The 20462-nt window shown below is 40.0% G+C and overlaps 2 protein-coding genes across 2 annotated transcripts; one reads left to right on the top strand and one right to left on the bottom strand.

Annotated features, from left to right (window-relative positions):
* Positions 1-333: 333 nt before the first annotated feature.
* Positions 334-1484, top strand: LOC108971873 (mitochondrial import inner membrane translocase subunit Tim21). Its single transcript, XM_018938199.1, has 3 exons — positions 334-756; positions 811-993; positions 1055-1484. Exons 1-3 carry the CDS (start codon positions 418-420, stop codon positions 1220-1222), a joined length of 690 nt encoding a protein of 229 aa, XP_018793744.1. The 5' UTR covers positions 334-417; the 3' UTR covers positions 1223-1484.
* A 106-nt stretch (positions 1485-1590) lies between these two features.
* Positions 1591-2870, bottom strand: LOC108971865. Its single transcript, XM_018938189.1, has 3 exons — positions 2425-2870; positions 2240-2365; positions 1591-2177 (listed from the first exon to the last, which is right to left on the bottom strand). The coding sequence occupies exons 1-3, from the start codon at positions 2758-2760 to the stop codon at positions 1662-1664; spliced, it is 978 nt and encodes a 325-aa protein (XP_018793734.1). The 5' UTR covers positions 2761-2870; the 3' UTR covers positions 1591-1661.
* Positions 2871-20462: the final 17592 nt, after the last annotated feature.

The raw sequence follows: 20462 nt of genomic DNA, 5'->3' as shown, positions 1-20462 counted from the left end.
TAAATTATTGCAGAAAAGTAATTACAAATCATCGTTGCCACACTAGAATTTGGTAAGAATTTTCGACCGTCCTGACTTACGGTATTATAAGCAGTATCCATTACTTGAAAGAAAATTATTTCATATTACATAATTGCTCTGACACATCTGCTCTGCTTTGCGTTTAGTAACATGTATAAAATATACTATGTTTTTGACAAACGTCTGTCAATTTTAGAAGATTTTAGACTGCCGTTTATATACAATGTAGAATAAGTGAATAACCCTACGGTCAAACATGTGGCAGCATTGATACGGAAATCAGCTGATTGGATATTTGATGTTGTATGTCATACATAAGTCTTTTCTGTTATTGCATCTTATAGGTCATTAATTATTTTATTTGGAATTTAAAATTTGCGTAAATAATTTTATAAAATGGCTCAAATAGTTATTTTTCGACAAATGCTGAATAAAACGTTCAAACATCAAATGTGCCGCATGATAGCAATCACTCAGTCACCTAATTACCAAATGCGGAAGGAGGAGGAAACAAGCCGGTCCTTGCAAGAATCTAAAGGGCGAACTGATATATCCACAGATGTAAGGCCGCTAGGTGAAAAAATTAAGGAAAACACAAAAACTGCCAGTTACACAGCGATAATTCTCGCTGGTATTGGTGTGACCGGTGTAATGTTTTATGCAATTTTCAGAGAACTATTTTCAAGTTGCAGTCCGAATAATATATACTCCGATGCTTTGGATCTCGTAAAAGAGGTACATACACAGAAAATTAAGAGATCGAATTTTGAAAGTATCTTAACCATTTAGGATCCACGAGTCCAAGATGCACTAGGTGCACCCATAAAAGGGTATGGCGAGGAGTCACGTCGTGGCCGCCGTCAACGTGTCGCTCATTCGACTTTCGAAAGAAACGGAGTATTACACGTACGCATGCAGTTCTACGTGCAAGGTATACGCAACAGAGGAACAGTACACTTGGAATCTCGTCAAGTAATGAAATGTAATAATTATTAATCTACTGTTMCTTAATAACTTTCCTTACATTTAATAGACATCATCGGGGAAAATGGAATATCGTTATTTATTTATGCAACTTGATTACTATCCTCATACTACTATTATTATTGAAGATAATCGTGCTTATGATCCCAAACCTGCGTCGACTGATATTGCCCTTGATTCTGGAAATCTAAATTTTACTTCGTTTCAAAATAAATGATACCACATGTTCAGGACATAAAGATGTGCACACGAAGAATTTTATTAAAGTTTTATATTTTATRAGATAGCACATTAATCAGTCTATTCTTATAATTTATATCCAAATTGAAGCAAGTAAAGATCTTAAAAAGGCAGATTTGTTTATTGTCAAACCGAAGGATTGTAAATTTTTTTGGAAAAATTAAGATTAAAGTGGTTTTGTTATATCGCCAATGTTTAAGAAATACATTAGCACCTTGTGGATGCAATAATTAAATTAATTTTATTAAAAATTTTTTGTTTTTATTAGGTGCAATTAATTGTACAATTATTACTTGTGTACACTAACGCCAAAGTCTCGCATTAACATTAGGGGAAACTTTTTTCCACTTTTTTAATTAGTACATAACCGAAGTTGAAAAATCATCCAAATCAATGTAATCTCGCTCTTGTTCGGGTCAGTAAAGTTTTTTCCATGGTATCACTTCCCAAGCCCGAATTATGTGCTGGCCAAACAGATAGTCTTTAACCTTGTTCATAATATAGAATGATATTCCGAAAAAGGAAGCAAAATATAACCAAAATTGTCCCAATCGCTCCCAAACACTCAAGTGATATCGCGCTGGCACTTGCATTATATCCAAATCTAATTGTATTTGAAGAGTGTTTCCTGGTTCTTGACGAAAGTAAGTTTCTTGCTCCGAGAGCTGAAAATATGCCGGATTCTTCTTTAGCTGTTCAAGGAGGGACTGTAATTGGAAATCGCCCAAGGTGACGTGACTACTATTAGAGCTGAATTTCACATGACGAAACTGGGTTTTTATATTCCGTCCCGGAAAAGGGCAAGTGAACTCTATGTATTGCTTAAGTTTAAGTTCGGCTTTCAGGAATATGATACCAGAACTTAATTGCATTCCTGATGGGATAACATTATGATAAGTTAGGAGCGCAGGCGGTGAAAGTGAACATTTGTGCTGTAAACAAGCCCAAGTTAAATTAATTGCTGTTTTACGTTTGATTATGTACTGTTTATTACCCTCAGCTTTGCTTCAAAAAATATTGCCAAGTCGATGCTTCTGATTCGACCCGGAAGTGATTCTAACTGTTGTTGGAAATGGGCTCTATCAATTGTGCCATCATGATCAAAATCATCGGTCCAATACTGTAAAGAGTTAGCACTGAAATTTACACTGACAAGTAACTTCTTAGCCTCTTGCTTACCTTAATTCCTTCACAATTATTGCCATGTTCCATTACGACAGTATTTAGCTGAGACAGAGTACTGCATACTACCAAATTTATATCTTGCTTATTATTTACATCTTCCCCTTCCGTGTCAGCAATTAATATGCTTTGGAATTTGAATTGCAATCGCGGTTGCTCGAAAAGTATGCGTGACTCCGAAATACCAGAATATGGACTAAGTAGCGACACCAGCAACATGGGAATCATTACGGACAATATAATGAAAATGAGTACGATAATGCTTGCGGAAGAGCATAGCGAGTTTTTATAAATTATAGAAGTGTTCTTCGTATGCAAAGGTATGAACTTCATTGTTTTTCCCGACTCCTTTGTATGATATTAAATGATTAATGTGATAACTGAATTTCGTTATTAATTTAATTGCAAAGCACTTGATGTCAACGACAGACTGGTATAAAGTTTTCATCGTTATTCCACTGGAGTTTTAAAGTTTCCTTGGCAACGGCTCGTTGTATACATAAACGCATAGGATTGAAATTAATGTCAGAAACTAATTAATAATAAGAAACGTAATTAATTAATAAAGGTGTTCTTACTTTAAATACTTATTTTCTTGTATTACGCAAAAAAAATCAGAAAATGATTTCAACGGAACATAAATTATCCAACGTTCTTTGACAATTTGCTTAAATTGACAAAAAAATAAATGTTTTCGTAATCAAAGATAGATGTCGCTGAGCGTAATTTTCAATGATCCTACAGATGTCACTGCAAAATGCATTTGACATACGCAAACACACTCTAGTTTAGATATGAACCTACGAAAAGTTTCTTACGCTTTTCACCACAMGTAATACCCCCATTTTAGAAGAAAAAAGGTTTATATCGGAAAAAATCGGATTTCGATTTTACGTTCCTTGGAGAAAGTTTCCACAGAGAACGTAATGGCATTTAGTAAATATTAGATTTTTAATACATTATAAGTGTTTGTCACTATAACACCACATATGAAGGTATTCCATTAAAGGTATGGTCTTCAAAAATTGTAGTTTGAACTTTAGTTATTCTAATTAAGTTTTTGGAACTCTAACGTAAGATAATTAGAAAAAAGTCATAAAAATGTATGAAACGAGTCAGATGGAATTTTTAATCATTTTTCTTTTAAAAACCGCAAGACACTCACGCACTTTTTGTATTTCACGCGAATACTACTGTAAAATAGGCGAAAGCCTGTTAAACAAATATACATACACACATACATACATACATACATACATATGTATGTACATATGCGTTAACACATGTCTGTTTTTGGCAAGGGTACTGGGCGTAGTCAAAGAGAAATGCGTAAATGCACAGTTTACAGTTTTTCACAGTTCGCTTTGTCCTCAATGTGAGAAAAGTATTAACGTTACGCCGGGAAACCGCAAGGAAATTCGTCAAATTGCTTGCGAGTATGTAGGCCGAGGCATGTACATACATATGTACCATGTGTACATATGCATGCAGGGAAGGCCTCACGCACATTTCAAAATGCCAGCTAATAAGCCTTAAATGATGAAACCGCAAATTATCAATACATTCGATAAAAAAATGGGTTATAACGGAACGTTTTTCATATTTTTACTTTTCMGACTTTGTGACAGCTTGCAAAGAAATACTTACGCAAATATCATTTCAGATGTCGTTGCTTGCATTCAAATATTGCAGCATTTTTTCTATACTTCGAGCAGAAAATAAACGCTTATCTTGTCATATCATAAATGTACATATACCACATACCTATATACCCTATACAAAGTATGTATGTATGTATGTATGTGCGTGTGCCTGTTTGCATTTGACGTCCACTAATGTCCAGCACGCCATGTTGCCCGCCACAGCGATATGCACAAAACGTTATCCTTAGAGACGAGACACCGACGTTGTTGTTGTATATGTTATTTCATGGAAGCTGGTTCACGTCCACCAAAACAGGTGTTGGACGCCTCAGGCGCTATGGCCAAGCATAACAGYACGGCAGCAGGGAATCGCGTTGCATATTTTTCTTTTTGTGGAAAGCTGTTAAAGAATTATTTTAAAAAATATCCGCTATGTTTTAAATATTCACAACTAAATATTCACAATGTGCGCGCACAACTTTGAACGGATAACAAACTGTCAAAACTGTTCTCCATTTTATGTGTTGGCTGGACGCTGCAGGTGCGTCGGTCCTAATCCAGGGGGAAATCGGAATGTGTCACGAGTCTGCTCGGGTTTTTTGTGTGTTTTGTAAATTTGTGTGCTTGTGCATGATCTAAACTTTTCCGCGGTTTTTTTTTTCGTGCGAAATTGTTACAAATTTTTGACAGTATCGCCAAAGTACGCATTTTGTGTATGTGTAAGCATGAACAGTTTTACAGCTGATTTCACCGCTTTTACTAAACGTTTAGCTAATTTTTCTAACAARGCTATCTGGTAACAAATTTACGTCACTGTTGACCGTCAAAAGTTCGAAGTCGCAGATAACTTCGTCTATCTTGGAACCAGTATTAACAGCAACAACAATGTCAGCCTCGAAATCCAGCGCAGAATAAGTCTTGCCAACAGTTGCGGCTTCAGACTGAGAAGGCAATTGAGAAGTAAAATCCAATCTCGACGAACARTAACCAAACTCTATAGACACCCATTATTCCCGTATTGYTATRTGGTGCAGGGGCAWGGACGATGGCAACGTCTGATGACTCGACGTTACGAGTATTTGAGAGAAAGTTTTTGTGAAGCATTTATGGTCCTTTGCGTGTTGGCCACGGCGCATATCGCATTCGATGGAACGATGAGCTGTTTTASATTTACGACGTCGTTGACATAGTTCAGCGAATTAAAACACAGCGGCTACGCTAGCTAGATCATGTCGTCCGAATGGATGGAAACACTCCAGCTTTGAAAGTATTCGACGCAGTGCCCACCGAGGGAAGCAGAAGAATAGGAAGACCTCCACTCTGCTAAAAGGCCAGGTGGAGAAGGACCTGGCTTCGCTTGGAAACTCCAACCGCCGCCAAGCAGCGAAATAGAAGAACGATTGGCGCGCTTTTGTATACTTGGTCTACGACAATAAAAAAGAAAAAGAAGTGCGAGTTTTGGCTAAAAAGAATTTCATTCCTAAAACTTAAACAAAAATTTCTTGAATCAATCGTTAAAACATGTTGAGTGTCTATACCAAGTCTCCAAAGATAAGACGACAATTCCCGAGCACAAYTTTCCGTAAGCTTTCTGTAAATATGTTCGTCAAGCATGGAGAATAACTGCTCGGATGTGAATAAGGGGCAMTAACTTTATGTGTACTTGATTTCTCTGCTCTTTAAATGATAGTTCTATTATCACCTCTAATTGTAAACCGAATTATGTTTATTGACTGTCTAAAGCTTTCGCTAGAATTGCTAAACTTGTGCACCTAATTGGCTTAAAATTATCTCCCCCTCACTTTATTTTGCGCCAAAGAGTTTCCTATTCCCCAGAGCAGAGTAGAGTAGAGTTGTCGCGCAAAACCTCCGAGTTCTTAAAATTATCATTATCTTTATTATAACAGCAAAGCAACTTCGTGACTAAATATGGTCATTACGAAATGTCAACATAGAAATCGGCAACATCCGGTGTCGCTCAGAACGAAGACACACTAATAAAACTCAACTGTTCTTAAYAATTGCTAGAAGAAATTGCGCTTACTCATCTCACCCACTTCTCCAAAGGACCAAAAGTACTCTCACACAAATAAATATGTACCATGTATGCATACATGTGTGTGGGTATTTGCGGTATGTTTGCATGTGTGCGCAAGCAGAAAAATGGCAGCAAAAATGGCTCCCATGTCTTTCATTAAAACTTTCGCCAAATTATCGGGTAACATATGGATGCTGTCACACACACCCAACGAAGCAAACCTAAAAACCAATCCTTTGCGGCTTAGAAGCATCCGACAACCGACAGATGGTGTTGGTGATGGGGGTGGTGGCGTTCGTTCAAAAGGCAGCGGAGCTGTCTAACGACGACATTGGCGTTCACTTCATCATCGTTCATGCCTGTCAGTCTGCTGCAGTGTATAAATGAACAGCTAGACCACGAGATTGCGATTGCAGGGGGCGGGAGAGCGGCGAAGTGCTGGCTTTTAAATGAAGATGAAAATGTCGTCGCGCTGTTTGGGTGGCGTTCGCCRAATTGCCACCAATATGGGGGTCGAGATGCAGAGGCAGCAGCAGTCTGCGTAGATATCTTCACTCACCTTAATTATGTGATTTCCTTTGAGAGCGTAAATGAAAAATTTCCCCTTTTTACAATGCGAATGCTGTGTGGGTGGGTGGGTTTGTTGGGTGGCACAGGGTGAAGGATGGATGGAGTGTAAGCAGGGTGGCTGCATGGCGTTCTTTGTGGGGTTTTTGTTTGACACCTTGCTCGTTCTTAGGGGAAATGYGGCTTTTTACGCAGAACTGAGTTTGCGCGATTTCAATGGTCGGAAATGCGTTAAGGGGTGTTTGTGGAGCAGCGGAATGAWGTATGGACAGATGATAGTATTTACTCACAAGACAGTGAAACGCATTAGAACTGCAAGAAAAAAATCGAAAATGATTGAAAATACATACATTACTCTCATTAATTTATGAACGGAGTTCAATGATCGGCTGCTTTAGCATTTCGAACTTTTTTTTCTCCGAGTAACCCATTTTTTCTTTATAAAGAGTCACTCAATGCAATGTCGATCCTGAAACCTCTGAGTGAAATACTTTTCTTAATAATACCCACTGTGCAGAATTTGTATTGCCCTCTCCACATGCATGTAAMTATATATTATATGTACATGTAAAATAAGTAGGGATATACATCTGTATATATGCATAGAATGCGCCAGCATTCGCCAATACATCGATTTGGTGTTGACACCAATTGTACTCTTTCAAGCACTTCCGGGATCCCTCTACACCGTTCACAAGCCATATAAATTTATGTGGAACCTTACGCGATTGACAATGTGGCACATCCCAAATCGGCCATTCAACGAGTAACTCCAAGGATAACTAACATATACTCACGGGGAAAAAAAGCGCCAGAGTCTGTGTTTGTGGCGCGTTCACTCCTAAGCGACAAAGCGCCCTCACTACCGTTAGCAAATTTCAGCGACACAGCCAATATTTTTCCACTTCTCTTGCAGCTTTCTCTAGAACTGTCCTTACTGTTGCCGATTCCGCGTCCGTACTCCATTTCTTTGCTTCTCAGTTTTATTCTTTCGTTTTTGGTTTTGTTTCTCGCAGTTGTCGTCGTCACTGCGGTGTGCTTGTGAAAATTTGCCACTTCAACAGCTCTTTTGTGGCGCATGGCGCACACCAACAACAGCCACATCAGCGCCGCGCAGCAACATCAAGCATTGCCAGCAATGTGCTGCAGCATCAAGCATTCAACATCGGTGGCACGTACAATTTGCGTTAATGTGTTGGCGGCACTGCTGAATGGCAAATGGCAACGACGTTGACGATGGCCGCTGCGAGGGCAGTGCTGGTGGTGGGGGGCCGCCGTGTTGGCAGTCGGCCATGTCAATGCGGCATTCGAGAGTTGTAGAAATCTCTATATATGCGCGGTACATATGTATGTATACCTGTAGACTTGGGCAAACCGTTGCGTTGCACGGGCAGCAGCGATGTCTGGGTTTGAACAGTATGCTTTGGCGCTCGAGTATGATATGAAAATTGTGAAAAAGGATATAAACGGCTGCTGACGCGCATAGAATATCAAATACGCGCCACTACATAGCCTCTGCTTTTATCTAATATATGGAAAGCAGCGCTTGGGGTTGGCGACACCCTTATGTACACTTTATGCTTGCGTTCAAAAGTATATAAACTGACAAATGGTGGAAAAAGTGGTAGAATGAGTGGGGAGAAGTACACTGTGTTAACGCAAGAGATAGTGGAAAACATAAAGAACTCTGCTCGAAACATAAAAAAGTCGCGTAGTGGACGACGAACGGAATATCGATTTTTATGCACCAATCGTAGCATTTGCTTTAAGTTTCAGGAGATCGAGTTGGTGCAAAATTTAAGGTAAAAAGTAAGTTGGTGTGCATACATACATATCTGAAAAATTCGATATTTATTTATCGCGGTGTGCATCGGAAATACCCATACAGTTTTCACCAGCCGTTTCACTCCATTAATATTTAAATAAAATATAATTAGATAATTCGGCTGTTTTTTGAATTAATTGTGCTATAGTTCCACACATTCATATATATTGGGTAGGCGAAAACGTCTTTTCATATTTCTAATCAAACTTCAACTTACTTTTTTTTATTTAAACTAATAAATAAATTTTGGTCGACACTTTTTGGCATTTTTCCCGTAGAGACATTATTCCATCAGTGTAAAACTGTTTTGCTTTCTCGGCGAAAAACTGCGACAAGTAATTTACATAGGCTTTTCTTGAAGCCTACTTTACTCCATTAAGGCAGTTCTGCGTTGGCCGAAACAAATATTAGSCCGATGGTGCAAGGCCAGGTCTATATGGTGGATGGATCAAAACTTCCCAGCTAAGCTCTCATAGTTTTTGCCGAGCCATCAGAGATGTGTGTGGTCTAGCGTTATTCTGATGGAAGACAAAGCTCTTTTTGTTGATCAGTTCTGGCCATTTTTTTCGATTGTTTAATTCAATCTCATCAGTTGTTGACAGTAAATTCAACCAAGCAGGAGCAGCATATAGTCGATGATTCCATTTGATTTCCACCATTGAGACCATTTGTTGAGCTTCACCACGCTTGTACCATGATCTTATTCGCACACTATTGTCGTGTTTGATCTTTCTTCTTTTCGTCTCTTGTTCCCATTCGCTTCAGAAATGTTTCGATTGCATTTCGTTTCAGCAAAGAATCGCAGATGTTAATTCGGTYCACTAAATTTTCCACAGACAATTCACGTGGTAACCAAACATCGAGCTTCTTTTAGTAGCCAGTTCTTTTTAAATGGTTCAAAACCGTTTGATGATGAATGTTAGGCTCTTAGCGATGTCATGGCTGTTTAAGTGAAGGTTCTGGTCAATGTTTTCCATAATTTCATTGACTTTTTTAACGATAGGTCGACCAAAGCGAAGTGCATTTCCACATCGAAAATTYCATAATGGAAGCGAGCGAACCATTGTTGGGCTACACAAACTGATACAGCATTGTCTCCGTAAACTTCACAAATTTTATTGGTGATTTGCTTGGCATTCTTCGATTTTTCATACAAAATTTTCAAAATATAGCAAATTTCTTTACTATTTTCACTAATTTTTGAACAGCTGTAACTTTTTGAAGCTCAAAATCTCACCTCTCCATCACTATATGATATGACACGATACGATTAGTAGATTAGATATAYGACTGCAACGACATCTATTAACAAAATACGAAAAYAYTTTTTCGGCTACCTAAAATATATGTATGTATATATACAGGCATGTGTTTTCTATGAGTCAAGATATTACAGATACTCAAATTAAGAAGACACAATTTCTCGGTTCATCAATCTCACTTTTTCATATTATTTGCCTTAGATGTTTCCAAGATATGTGTGTGTGTATTTCTGTGGCATTGGAAGACATTTTATTTCAGTTAATGGGTCCATTTGTGTTAAATATTCGTGTGACATTTGATATGGTGCATTTGACAGAATAAATAATTGGTAACTACAGTTATATTTTTGACATGTGTTAATAAAATAGTTTGTTTGTTTTTCGTGACATGTCAACCACGATTGTCAAGTTTGGCTCATGTTTTTATCATCTCACGCGATTCACCTGAAATTTACTTTTATTGAGCACAAAATTAAAATATTCCATAAATCGAAGTCGAAATGTATATATGTAGTGTGTACATATGCACGTTTGTATAATACGTACATGCTTATGTGTCTTAAGTTTATCTACTTTTGACATAATATTAAAATTTGATTGCTTTTCGTCTCTAGTTGGTAGATAGCTAGTAGTAGAGTGGATGCCTGACGGCGCACCAAGGTCTTGAGGAGGCCTCTACCCACAACTAGTGGCTATATACGAAGATTTCTTACAAAATTTAAAGAAAATATTTCTTTGACTGAAAAATAATGTTAACGTAACAAAACTACACATTACATATGTATGCATGTACGCATTTGAGGCATGCGGCGCGACTATTTTATACACATACACCGTTATATTTATTTGTTTAAAAGCCCGCGTTATTTGGCGATCGTTTAATCGGCCACTTTGAAGACGTTTTTATGGCGCTTCTTACACATATGTATGTTTATTTGTATGAGGCTGCTTGATCCTAGCTCAATGCCGCAAGCGCTGTTGGCGGGGATGTGCTTGTTCAAAGGCCGCGGCGGATTTAGTATCGGAGTGCAGTCGTCGTAAAAATTTCACTTCATTCCCTGGCGTTTTATATTCTATGTGGCCAACATTTATTGTAATACAACAGGGGCGATAATACGAGCCTTACCACACGCGTGCGACACACTAAGACGCTTGCAAATGGTTTCGGCGCTGCGGGTTGCAAATCGTTAACATCAAATTGTAATCCAAAATTAAATTCAAATTTCTCTAACGTGTATGTATCCATTGCTTRCATGTCTGTGGTGTACATCAGCTCTTATCAATTAACTGTTGGCCGCCAGASATACATATGTAKGCTAAGAACTCCGAATTCCCGATGTYTTTTAATGATACTAAAGAGCCGTTTAACATAATAAAAGGTTGTAGACCAAGTTATTGCCGCCTAGTCTATACTATATGTGCTGCAGCAATGCAATGAGTCGGACAGCTAATAATCGTGTGGCAAGTGACTTTGTGGTGGTCAGCGGCTGTGTTGTTAACGACACAGTCAGCGTCAACACCGTAATTCCAGTTGAATTGTGTGACTGACAGTTGCTCGCTAAGCCGCTTGTTGTTTTTGTAGTGTTAATGAGAAGAAGGTATGAAGAAATTCATATATTCATATGACTTTTACCACACGCTCGACAGACCGGGTGGGAGTCCCACCTCCCGCGGATACACAAAGTTTCCAAACGTGAATGTTTAATGACTCTGTTAAAATTAAGGCCATTCGACATGGGTTTTGGAAGGCAGATATGCGGTGGCGTCATTTATTGGTAGTAAAAAGTCGGTTTGAATTATTCAAAAGTTTATTTTTATGACAAATAAATTCAATATAAAAGCAACTTTTTAATATTTTTGGAATTTTGGGTTGAATATCATCAACCTAGCGTAAAATTAGGTTTTAATTATCAGTGTTATATAAATGCCAAGAGAGAGTCATTGAAATTGTTAGAAAAGAAAACAACGAGCCAATTAACAGTTATAGAATATAATTTTGTGAATAGTTGGGGAACAAGCAAAAGCACAAATAGCTGGATAAGTCGGATGAACTGACTGTTCTTCTTTCTGCAAAAAATTCTGTTTTTGTGGTGCGAGTTTGCGGCACCTGATTTGCCCACAATATCCATCAAAGTCTGTTTAATCATTCCATTTATTAGGTTGAGAGCCTCGAATATAAAACATCCTACCTTTTAAGTTGAATTAAACTGAACACACCGTGCTAGGTGTTACGAAAATCGGTTCAGTTGTTTAGGAGTTAACCTCAGAGGAAACGAGACACGAAGCTTGTAGCAACCAAAAATAACCGTCGGAGACCCTACAATTATCATATGATCAGCGTGATGAGCTGAGTCGTTTTAGTTATGTCTGTCTGTCCGTCTGTATATATAAGCGAACTAGTTCCCAGTATTTCAGTATTTTCAGAAATCAATTTAAAATTGTAATTTCTCATTTTGCCAGAAATCGATTTTCGCGTTGTTGAATTTTTCCAAAAATATTGATGAACACTTTTTCCCAAAATTATTTTTGCACTTTCAGCACGTACCCAAAGGAATTGAAATAGTATCTGCATATGATGTTTCATATGAAGGATAACTGTTATAGCGATTCCCACATACCAAAATCTCATCAGTGCTTAAATTTTCGTGAGAAAAGTTTCGTGCACTTKTTCCCCCACATACGCCCGCAGCAAGTGCACAAAGGTGGCAAAGACCAACTACCGAGCACAGGTCATAAATTTTTTCGGAAACATTTCAATTTGTGGCAGTGCGACTGAATTAATTTTATGCCCATACTAGTGTGTCAATGGCCATTAATTCTCGCCCTCAATTGATTGAATTGAAATGTTCCGCTCTGAATCAAAGCCCAAGCCGGTGTGTCAATGCCAGTGCCAAGCAATGTGAGGAGAACAAGATCCACCCCAGCTAACAAAGTGCTCATGTATTGATTTGTCATTAATGTCATCATACAACACCCCACACACATGATTAGTACGCTCGTGTAAATGTGCAGTGACAAACGCAAAAATAAATATGTGCCCAAGCATTTGTTGCGAATCCCGGTGGATTAAGGGCACTCGTGTGTGGCAATATCAATAATTGCGCAAACAAGTGTAATATGGCGCTGAGGGGGTGGAGGAGGCAATTGATTTATTGAGAAAAATTTGCAACACCGTTCACTAATAAATTACAAAGACAATGACATTCTAATGRGAAAACTAAAGCTTGCTTTCACTTACAAACTCCGACTGCAACCCTTTTCAAGTTAAATCCATCCAACTGTCAAAAAGTCGACATTCCGCGCTTATAATTGATTGTCATAATTTTTAAGAGATTAATTTACAAGTACATTCTCTTGTCAATACGACACACGAAGCCAACTGGTGGCAGACGAAAATAGTTCTTTAATTATCATAATCTCCGCAGTCCAATCGACCACGACTACGCTTTTTGTGTCCTCTCGGGCATACCCAGAGTGCGGACAAAACTTTTTGGCAGTTCAAGTAAAAATTAAAGATAATTACGTTTTAATCATCTTTATTGCGCTTTTTCCAACTTTTATACAAATTGCGGTTACTACACATAGCTCCTGTCTCTGTCCCGTCTGACTGGCTGTCATATGCCGCAAATTTCCTGGCATCTCATCATGACAATCATCCCTCAATTAGGGGATGGAACACAGCATTGAAAAGTAACGAAAAGTTTCACCACTTAACCGCAAATTAGAATGCTTGTATGAGAGTTGAATGAGTATGGCACACAGAGCGTGCTTAACCTAACATTTTATGAATTGCTAATAATGAATAAAAAATATGTATATACTTCTTAATACGAACGAACCTGAAATACACTTTTTGTGGCAATGTAGTAAATGAGGTGCCTGAAGTAACGACAGGTGAGAATATCATGCTSATAAGGACGATAAATATATTTAAATATTGGATAGTGGAAAAAGTCTTTTCATATTTCTTATCAAACTTCAACYTATTTTTTTTTTATAATATATACGCCTCCAATAAGGGCGTTTTGCAATTGACCGAAACAAATGGTAGTCCGATGGAGCAAGGTCAGGGCTAGGATGCAAAAAAACTTCTTAGCCAAGCTCTCCCAGTTTTTGCCGAGTCATCAAAGATGTGTGTGGTCAAGCGTTGTCCTGATGGAAGACGAATCTCTTTCCGCTGATCAGTTCTGACCGTTTTTTTCGATTTCGTGCTTAAATCTCATCAGCAGTTGTAAAATGTAGATGGATGATACCTTTCCAATCCCACCAAGTACTCAGCATAACCTTTCGAGGAGTCAATCCTTGCTTTGCGACCAYTTCTTTAGCTTGGTTCGAATGGCCAGGAGATGTACGACTGCAACGAGACCTATTRACAAAATACGAAAAGACTTTTTCGACTACCAATATGTACAGATGTGTTTTTGAAGATGTTTATTTTTGGAATTCCTTTATTGATTTGGGATACTTTGAGTAATTTTTGTTTGGAGAATTAAATGAATTTTTATGGCGAGAATTGTCATCAATTTCGCTTCAAATGGCACTGCATCTCTGCGTAAATCAATTGGTATTCGCCAAAGCTTTGGGAAAGCYAGAGATGCCATACTTTTTGTTTGCAGAGCAGCGTACGACTTGTTTACGCTGTGTTGCACAGATCTAATGAAGATTTACTTTTAACGATTTTACACAAATTCCAGTCCAAATAAGCCACACTCACACACACACACACACATGCTCCCGTTTGGACATTTGTTTTGTGTGTGCGTGTGAGTGGCGCAGATGTTGCCGCAATTCATTTTGTATTTCTAACGGCAACGCTTGCCATTGACCATTCCGTAAAATATAGCGGCGGCCAACGGATGTCGTACTGAGTGTTTGTGTTTATRTGTGCGTGTATGTGACTGGTGTGTTTTCGTACATATTCGCAATAAAAGCATCGAAATGCAAAAACAATAATCGCTGAGCTACAAATCCTACAAGCAATTATAAATGTTGTAGCAAACACAATTTTTGTACACACGCACACACACACACACACACGCGTGCGGCACATACCCTGCCGCAGTTATGGCCATTTTGCCAGAGTTGTCTGCTACACGTACACGGTATAAATTGGAGAGAGTGAAAGCAAATCGCTTGCAATTGCCGCATGTCGCATGCCACTCTGATGTGTATTCTAGCTACTCCAACCACAACAGMAACAGCAGCGCCRCATGCAACAATATYGCAGCAACACTTTATACGAGTTGCCATTATTCTTTTGCATTGCTGTTGTTGCTGTTGTTGCCGCTGCCATGTTGTGCTATTGCCAGATTTATGTGCACTGTATGCGGATATAAATTCTAAATACGCGATCACAAACCCATTTCCTATGCGGCAAACTCGGACCAACACTTTTTCAATCGCCGCATCCGCCTCCGTCCGCTTCACACACACCCCCGCATGCTCGYTCGTTTATGCACATTTTGTGTCCGACTGCTGCATACTTGTAGTTTGGCTTTTATTGTCACTGTTGTGTMATGGCGCTGCCAGTGATTGCGGGCACAGAGGGTTCGCTGGYGAGCTTTTTTCAATTAGCATGCTCGCATTGATAGTTTGCCATGAAGTGATTCTTCTAAATTGCTTCATTGCGCAATTATTGCAATTAGGATTGCACACCCGCAGCACTTCATTTCGGTTGTGGGAGGGGGCGGTCGGCGTTTTGCTGCAAATCAACGAAGAGTGCCCGTAATCTGCTAGTGGCGGTCGCTGCTGTGGTCAGTTCAAGTGTTTACAATTCGCCCCTATAAATCAGTCGGTTGTCTTTTAATCCGTTTTAATTGCTTTTGGTTCTCGCTGGCAACCATAAACGTGCAAATTTTTATTGTAAAACATGCGTAACGCTCTTATTGCTGCTGACTGATGCTGACGATGGCGCTGCAGCAGGCGATTAAATATGTCCATTACAAGCACTTGTCCATTATGAACGATMTAAGAGGCGAGTCTCGCTGAACCGATGAAAGCGGCCGTTACGAGAGCCTAGATGAAGTTTTGGGTTTATTTTTCCTTGTCCAATATATTTTACAGAATAGTATAYTCAGAAAACTTATTTTGATTTAATAGCCATCTATCCAAGAAATATTTCGTTAGAATTTAAATATTTCTTCTTCTCAGTGTGCTTTTTATTATTGAGTTGGAGGATAGAATCATGTGTAGAAGTTCAGTGAGGAAAGTGAATGCCTTTCACTTGGGAGTGACCAGAAACGGTTCTTTTACATATGATTCAAGTAGCTCACCACTTCCGGTCTTCGACCAAGTATCCTCTGGGTAACCAAAGAATATCCGGCTGACATCATCGTTGTCCAAGAAATGCGATGGACGGGATAAGGACTGAGGCGAGGAGGTCCTTGTGGCATTTACTATAGTGCCCATATAAAGGAGGGGGCTGGGAGAGGGAATCCGTCGTCGAGTACTGTCGTTTACGCCGGTGGATGAACGTCTAGCCACAATCTGCATCAAAGTGAAGTTCTTCAACATATCACTGATTTGTGCTTATGCACCGATGGAAGAAAAGGACGATGTGACCAAAGATGCCATCTGTGAGTGCTTGGAGCGCACCCATGAGAGCTACCTCCGCCACGATGACAAACTCATTCTTGACGACTTTAAGGTCAGTTTAGGCAAAGAAGGTATCTTTGGCAGAACACTCTGTAAATTCAGTTTCCACGAGGAAACATTCCCAAAAGCGTTGAGGCTAATGAAGACTGGGAATTTAAAAATGTTCCGAAAAATTCAAAATTTAATTCGAAGAAAATTTGGACTAAAATACATAAATAACAAAACATGTTTTGAGTACACAGGAGTATTCCTACATTCGGCTTTTGTTGCAAAGAGTTAGCACTGGATACATTGTGTGCTTGTGTGGCGTCTGTAACTGTTTTTCCTGTTGTTGCTGCGATGTGGCGACATTTTGTCATTTTTAATTGCTGCAGAAGTAGCATTTGTATTTAACGATTGTCGCTATTGCCCTCAGCTGGCGCATGTGGCAGGGACTCTGGAGAGGGGGGGCTCAATTGCGACTCACACGCCCACGTGTACTCGATTGCCGCTGCGACACATATTKTATCCATTTATTGCCGCAACGCGCAGCATACGGAAACGGAAGTGTTTAACACACACATACACACGAATACGCACATTCCAACTCCGTCGCACGAGCGTGTGGTCAACACGCATTTAAATTCAATTTGCTGCTGCCAGTGGGCTCCCATGTGTGCCATGGTGATTCGTTGTCCACACGCTCACCCACACATATGTACYCCCATCCTTYCGTCCAACTGAGCTGCAGTTTCGACGGCCATTGCTGTTTGCTGGCTGCCAGTATGGCTTGCTGCTGCATTCTTTGTCGTTAGCGGAAGACAAATGTGCCGGAGAAGAGCAGCGGCGATTGTTGTCTCGGGTTTATTGTTTCCCAGCAATGTTTGCACTGCACGCTCGCAAGCGATACATGAAGAATTGCAGTGCCGCCTAATCCTTGCGATGCGTGTTAGGTTGCTGCTGTCTTTTATTGCCTTCCAGTAGAGTTCACTTTACTTTTTTAGCCCGAGCATGCCCAGCTGTGCCAGCAAATTGACCATTAAAATATGTATGGGCTACAATTTGGGGTGCGGACAAGCAAGTTTTGGATTTAAAATTCCTCCAATTTAAGGATTTTTACTTAAACTGAAAAGATTGGGAAATAAATGGAGATTTTTGAACAACAAAGGGGAAAGGAATTTTAGTATGAAGGTTTGTTTTCATTTTGATGAACAGACGACTAGACTTCAAAATATTCTGTTTTACCATTATTAACTATATTCCAAAAAATTATATTACTATTTAGTACGTCCGTTTTATTTTTATATGCATACACTCATATATACTTGATCTTATTAAAACCCTCGAATTACAAATTAAAGCAGCTGTACACACAAATATGAAGGACGGCGCTCTCCCACATATTGTCCACTAAACAATTGAAACTATGCGCTTCCTCATTCCTTTGTTGCTTTCCTGCAGTACTGCCTACAACCGTCGGGCTTAGCCGCCTCCGACTGTCACCACGGCGCATTGTCGTCGAGATGTTGAAATCTCACCAATTTAGCGCCTGTCAGAGAGTGCCCGGCGATCTCCGCCAGCGCACAGCATTGCCTGCCGGTCAGCTGTCCACCGCCGCGCGCCTTTTATGTTCAGATTAAATTCATTTCATTTAAACGAGATTGTGTGGCATTAAAGCGCATTGTTGTAAGCATGCCTTCGGCTCACGGGTGAACGAGTTGCATAAGCCACATATTTATGACATTTTGATTTGCGTGAAATTTGCTTTATGCACGCAGGCGCGTCGTCACATAAACGCCCAGCAATTCAACAGTCCGCTCGCTGATTTCATATCGTTAGCTCAACGTGCAACAAACACCTCGTTYGGCGTTGTGGAAACTGCACAAATACGAGKATKAAGTGAATGCGGCTACACTTCACTCGCATTTCTGCACCTTGTTTGATTCAAAAGAAAATCATCTTTAACTTTTTGCACCTTTTYCCAGTACGGAGGCCACCTCAGCGAGGCGGCGGCTGCTGAAACTGTATCACTGCTTGTCGGTGGCGCGCATGCGTGCGGCACATGCTGCCATGGACTGCCCTTGTGGCATCCTGCTGCTGCAATGGAGGTGCATTGGAGGTTTTTGTGGCGCGCGTGCGCATTGCTGGTATCAACACCACCCTTCCAATCGTCGGAACTGGGTGCCTGCGACTGCAGCGTGTTTGCATTGCCAATTAAATAAATATATGCGTGCATGCGGCGTTAAGTGTGAAACAGACGCCAAGCGAAACATGAAAGAAAACAAAAACAAAAATAGCACTGGAGAATGGCGCAGAAAAAACCAAACTAAAGCGACATATTTTTGACATTTTTATGAGCGCTGCGCACATATATCAATTTGCACCCRAGTGTTGTTGTTAGTGTTGCTGCTGTAGCTGGCGTGCATTAAATGAAATTCCACATAAACGGGCGCCCACGATGCCATTTCATAAATGTCCATTGAAGTAGACACAGCGGCATGGAGGCGCGCTGGCGTTGATGCCCAGAGGCGCCTGCGCTGCCGTGTGGCTGACGCTTCTCTGCGCGCTGAGTGCCGTTGCCGAAGCCGAATCCAGCCTTCCTGTTGCTGATGCGCGCAGTCCATTCATTTTCGTGGCTCCGCGTGCAGGCTCTGCACCCTTCTGTACACCAGCTCAGCTCTGGCAACGCTACACATTTCGTGCGAATATTATTTATTTGCTGTAGCTGCGCCAGCAAAAAAGGAGGAATCGAAAAGTCGACGAGCCTGGGAGTTAGGTATTTATCACACTTTCGCATTCGCATTCGCATTTTTGGGCCGCTTTGACGCGTGCGCTACAGAAGGTCTTCAGCGGTAACACACCTTCCGCAATGGCACAGAAATTGTTTGCTTTCATTTGTCTCACACTTGAATATAATTGTTACAATTACTTTATATAGAATTATTAAAATTGYAAATAATTACTGACAACCGTCGACCGGGTTCAATAAGTCGCTCGCTTTTTTCGCAGCAATTTTAATCGTATGCTAATTCGAAAAACAAACTGATTTATAAAACAGCGATTGCGACAGGCGATCGCATTATCTGCATTATTATAGCAAATATGGGCGATAATTTGCGGTGGAGCTCGGTGATTAATGCGGCAATCAACAGTCAATAGCGATAGTTCAAAGCGCTTAAAACTAGCCATAAGAATTAACAACTAATTTTTTGTAATAACTAAATTGCACTTACATACATATAGCATGTACGCATGTTCAGGTGTGTGCATATGGCGACACAGGCATAGTTGTTGTTGTTGTTATTGTAAATATYAACGAGTTGTTGAATTGAAGTGATGACTTGCAAATCAGCATTTCACAGCTTTCAAGTGACGATAATTGCAACAAATTACGGTTTACCCGCGCGCATTCCGCACATACCGCTCGCAACGTAAGCATTAACATTAACATTAACATTAACATAAACATAACTATTTATTTGCATATGCACATTTGAGCGCGATTAGCGCAAGCCGTCGCTAATTGCCAGCTAACTGTTTGATTTAATGGCTAACGGCTGGTGTAGCTCACCGACGCGGCACTGAATGCCGCTGCAATCTGTGCTTGCTGTTGTTGTTGTTGTACTAGTGCTTTTCGATTTCACTTCTGCACTTTTATTTGAGTAAACTTTGACTTATGAACGCTGCACCGATTGCGCCGATTTTTCAGCGCGCTGCACGAATGCGGTGCTGTGGCGCTCGTCGCTGTCGTTCGGCGCATGCGCATAARCTACACAACCCGAGCTGTAGGTGGTGTTGCGTGTGCTGCGTGATGCGTTTGCTGCGTGTGCATTGCCATCTCCCGTTGTTCGGCGTCTCATAAATTTCTGTTTTTATGCATTGATCGGGAATATGGCTGTCTGCTCGCTTTATTTGTTTGTACAGCAAGTTTCGACTGAATTATGGAATAATGCAAAGATTTATTTGCAGAAATTTAAAGTGTCAAAATAAAGCTGCGAAACATGGTCAATACAAATTGCATGTGGTAGTGGAAAGCAATCAATAAAAATGTTATAATTGAAGAGCAACTTAAGCGCAGTTAGAGAAGGAAGGTCTCGTGAATGCCAATGATTCATATTATGGGTCCT

This window comes from Bactrocera latifrons, unplaced genomic scaffold, assembly GCF_001853355.1.
Source record: "Bactrocera latifrons isolate USDA-ARS-PBARC rearing strain unplaced genomic scaffold, ASM185335v1 scaffold_109, whole genome shotgun sequence".
Taxonomy (NCBI): domain Eukaryota; kingdom Metazoa; phylum Arthropoda; class Insecta; order Diptera; family Tephritidae; genus Bactrocera; species Bactrocera latifrons.
Note: the sequence above shows the minus strand (reverse complement) of the source record. Positions and strands in the feature narration are given on the sequence as shown.

Excerpts from the sequence above, each read along its gene's own strand:
- LOC108971865 (XM_018938189.1), bottom strand. The coding sequence starts at position 2,760 with ATGAAGTTCATACCTTTGCATACGAAGAACACTTCTATAATTTATAAA. Across the intron at positions 2,366-2,424 it reads ATAATTGTGAAGGAATTAAG|TATTGGACCGATGATTTTGA; the intron begins GTAAGCAAGAGG and ends AACTCTTTACAG. Across the intron at positions 2,178-2,239 it reads TTTTTGAAGCAAAGCTGAGG|CACAAATGTTCACTTTCACC; the intron begins GTAATAAACAGT and ends GCTTGTTTACAG.
- LOC108971873 (XM_018938199.1), top strand. The coding sequence starts at position 418 with ATGGCTCAAATAGTTATTTTTCGACAAATGCTGAATAAAACGTTCAAA. Across the intron at positions 757-810 it reads CTTTGGATCTCGTAAAAGAG|GATCCACGAGTCCAAGATGC; the intron begins GTACATACACAG and ends TTAACCATTTAG. Across the intron at positions 994-1,054 it reads TACACTTGGAATCTCGTCAA|ACATCATCGGGGAAAATGGA; the intron begins GTAATGAAATGT and ends TACATTTAATAG.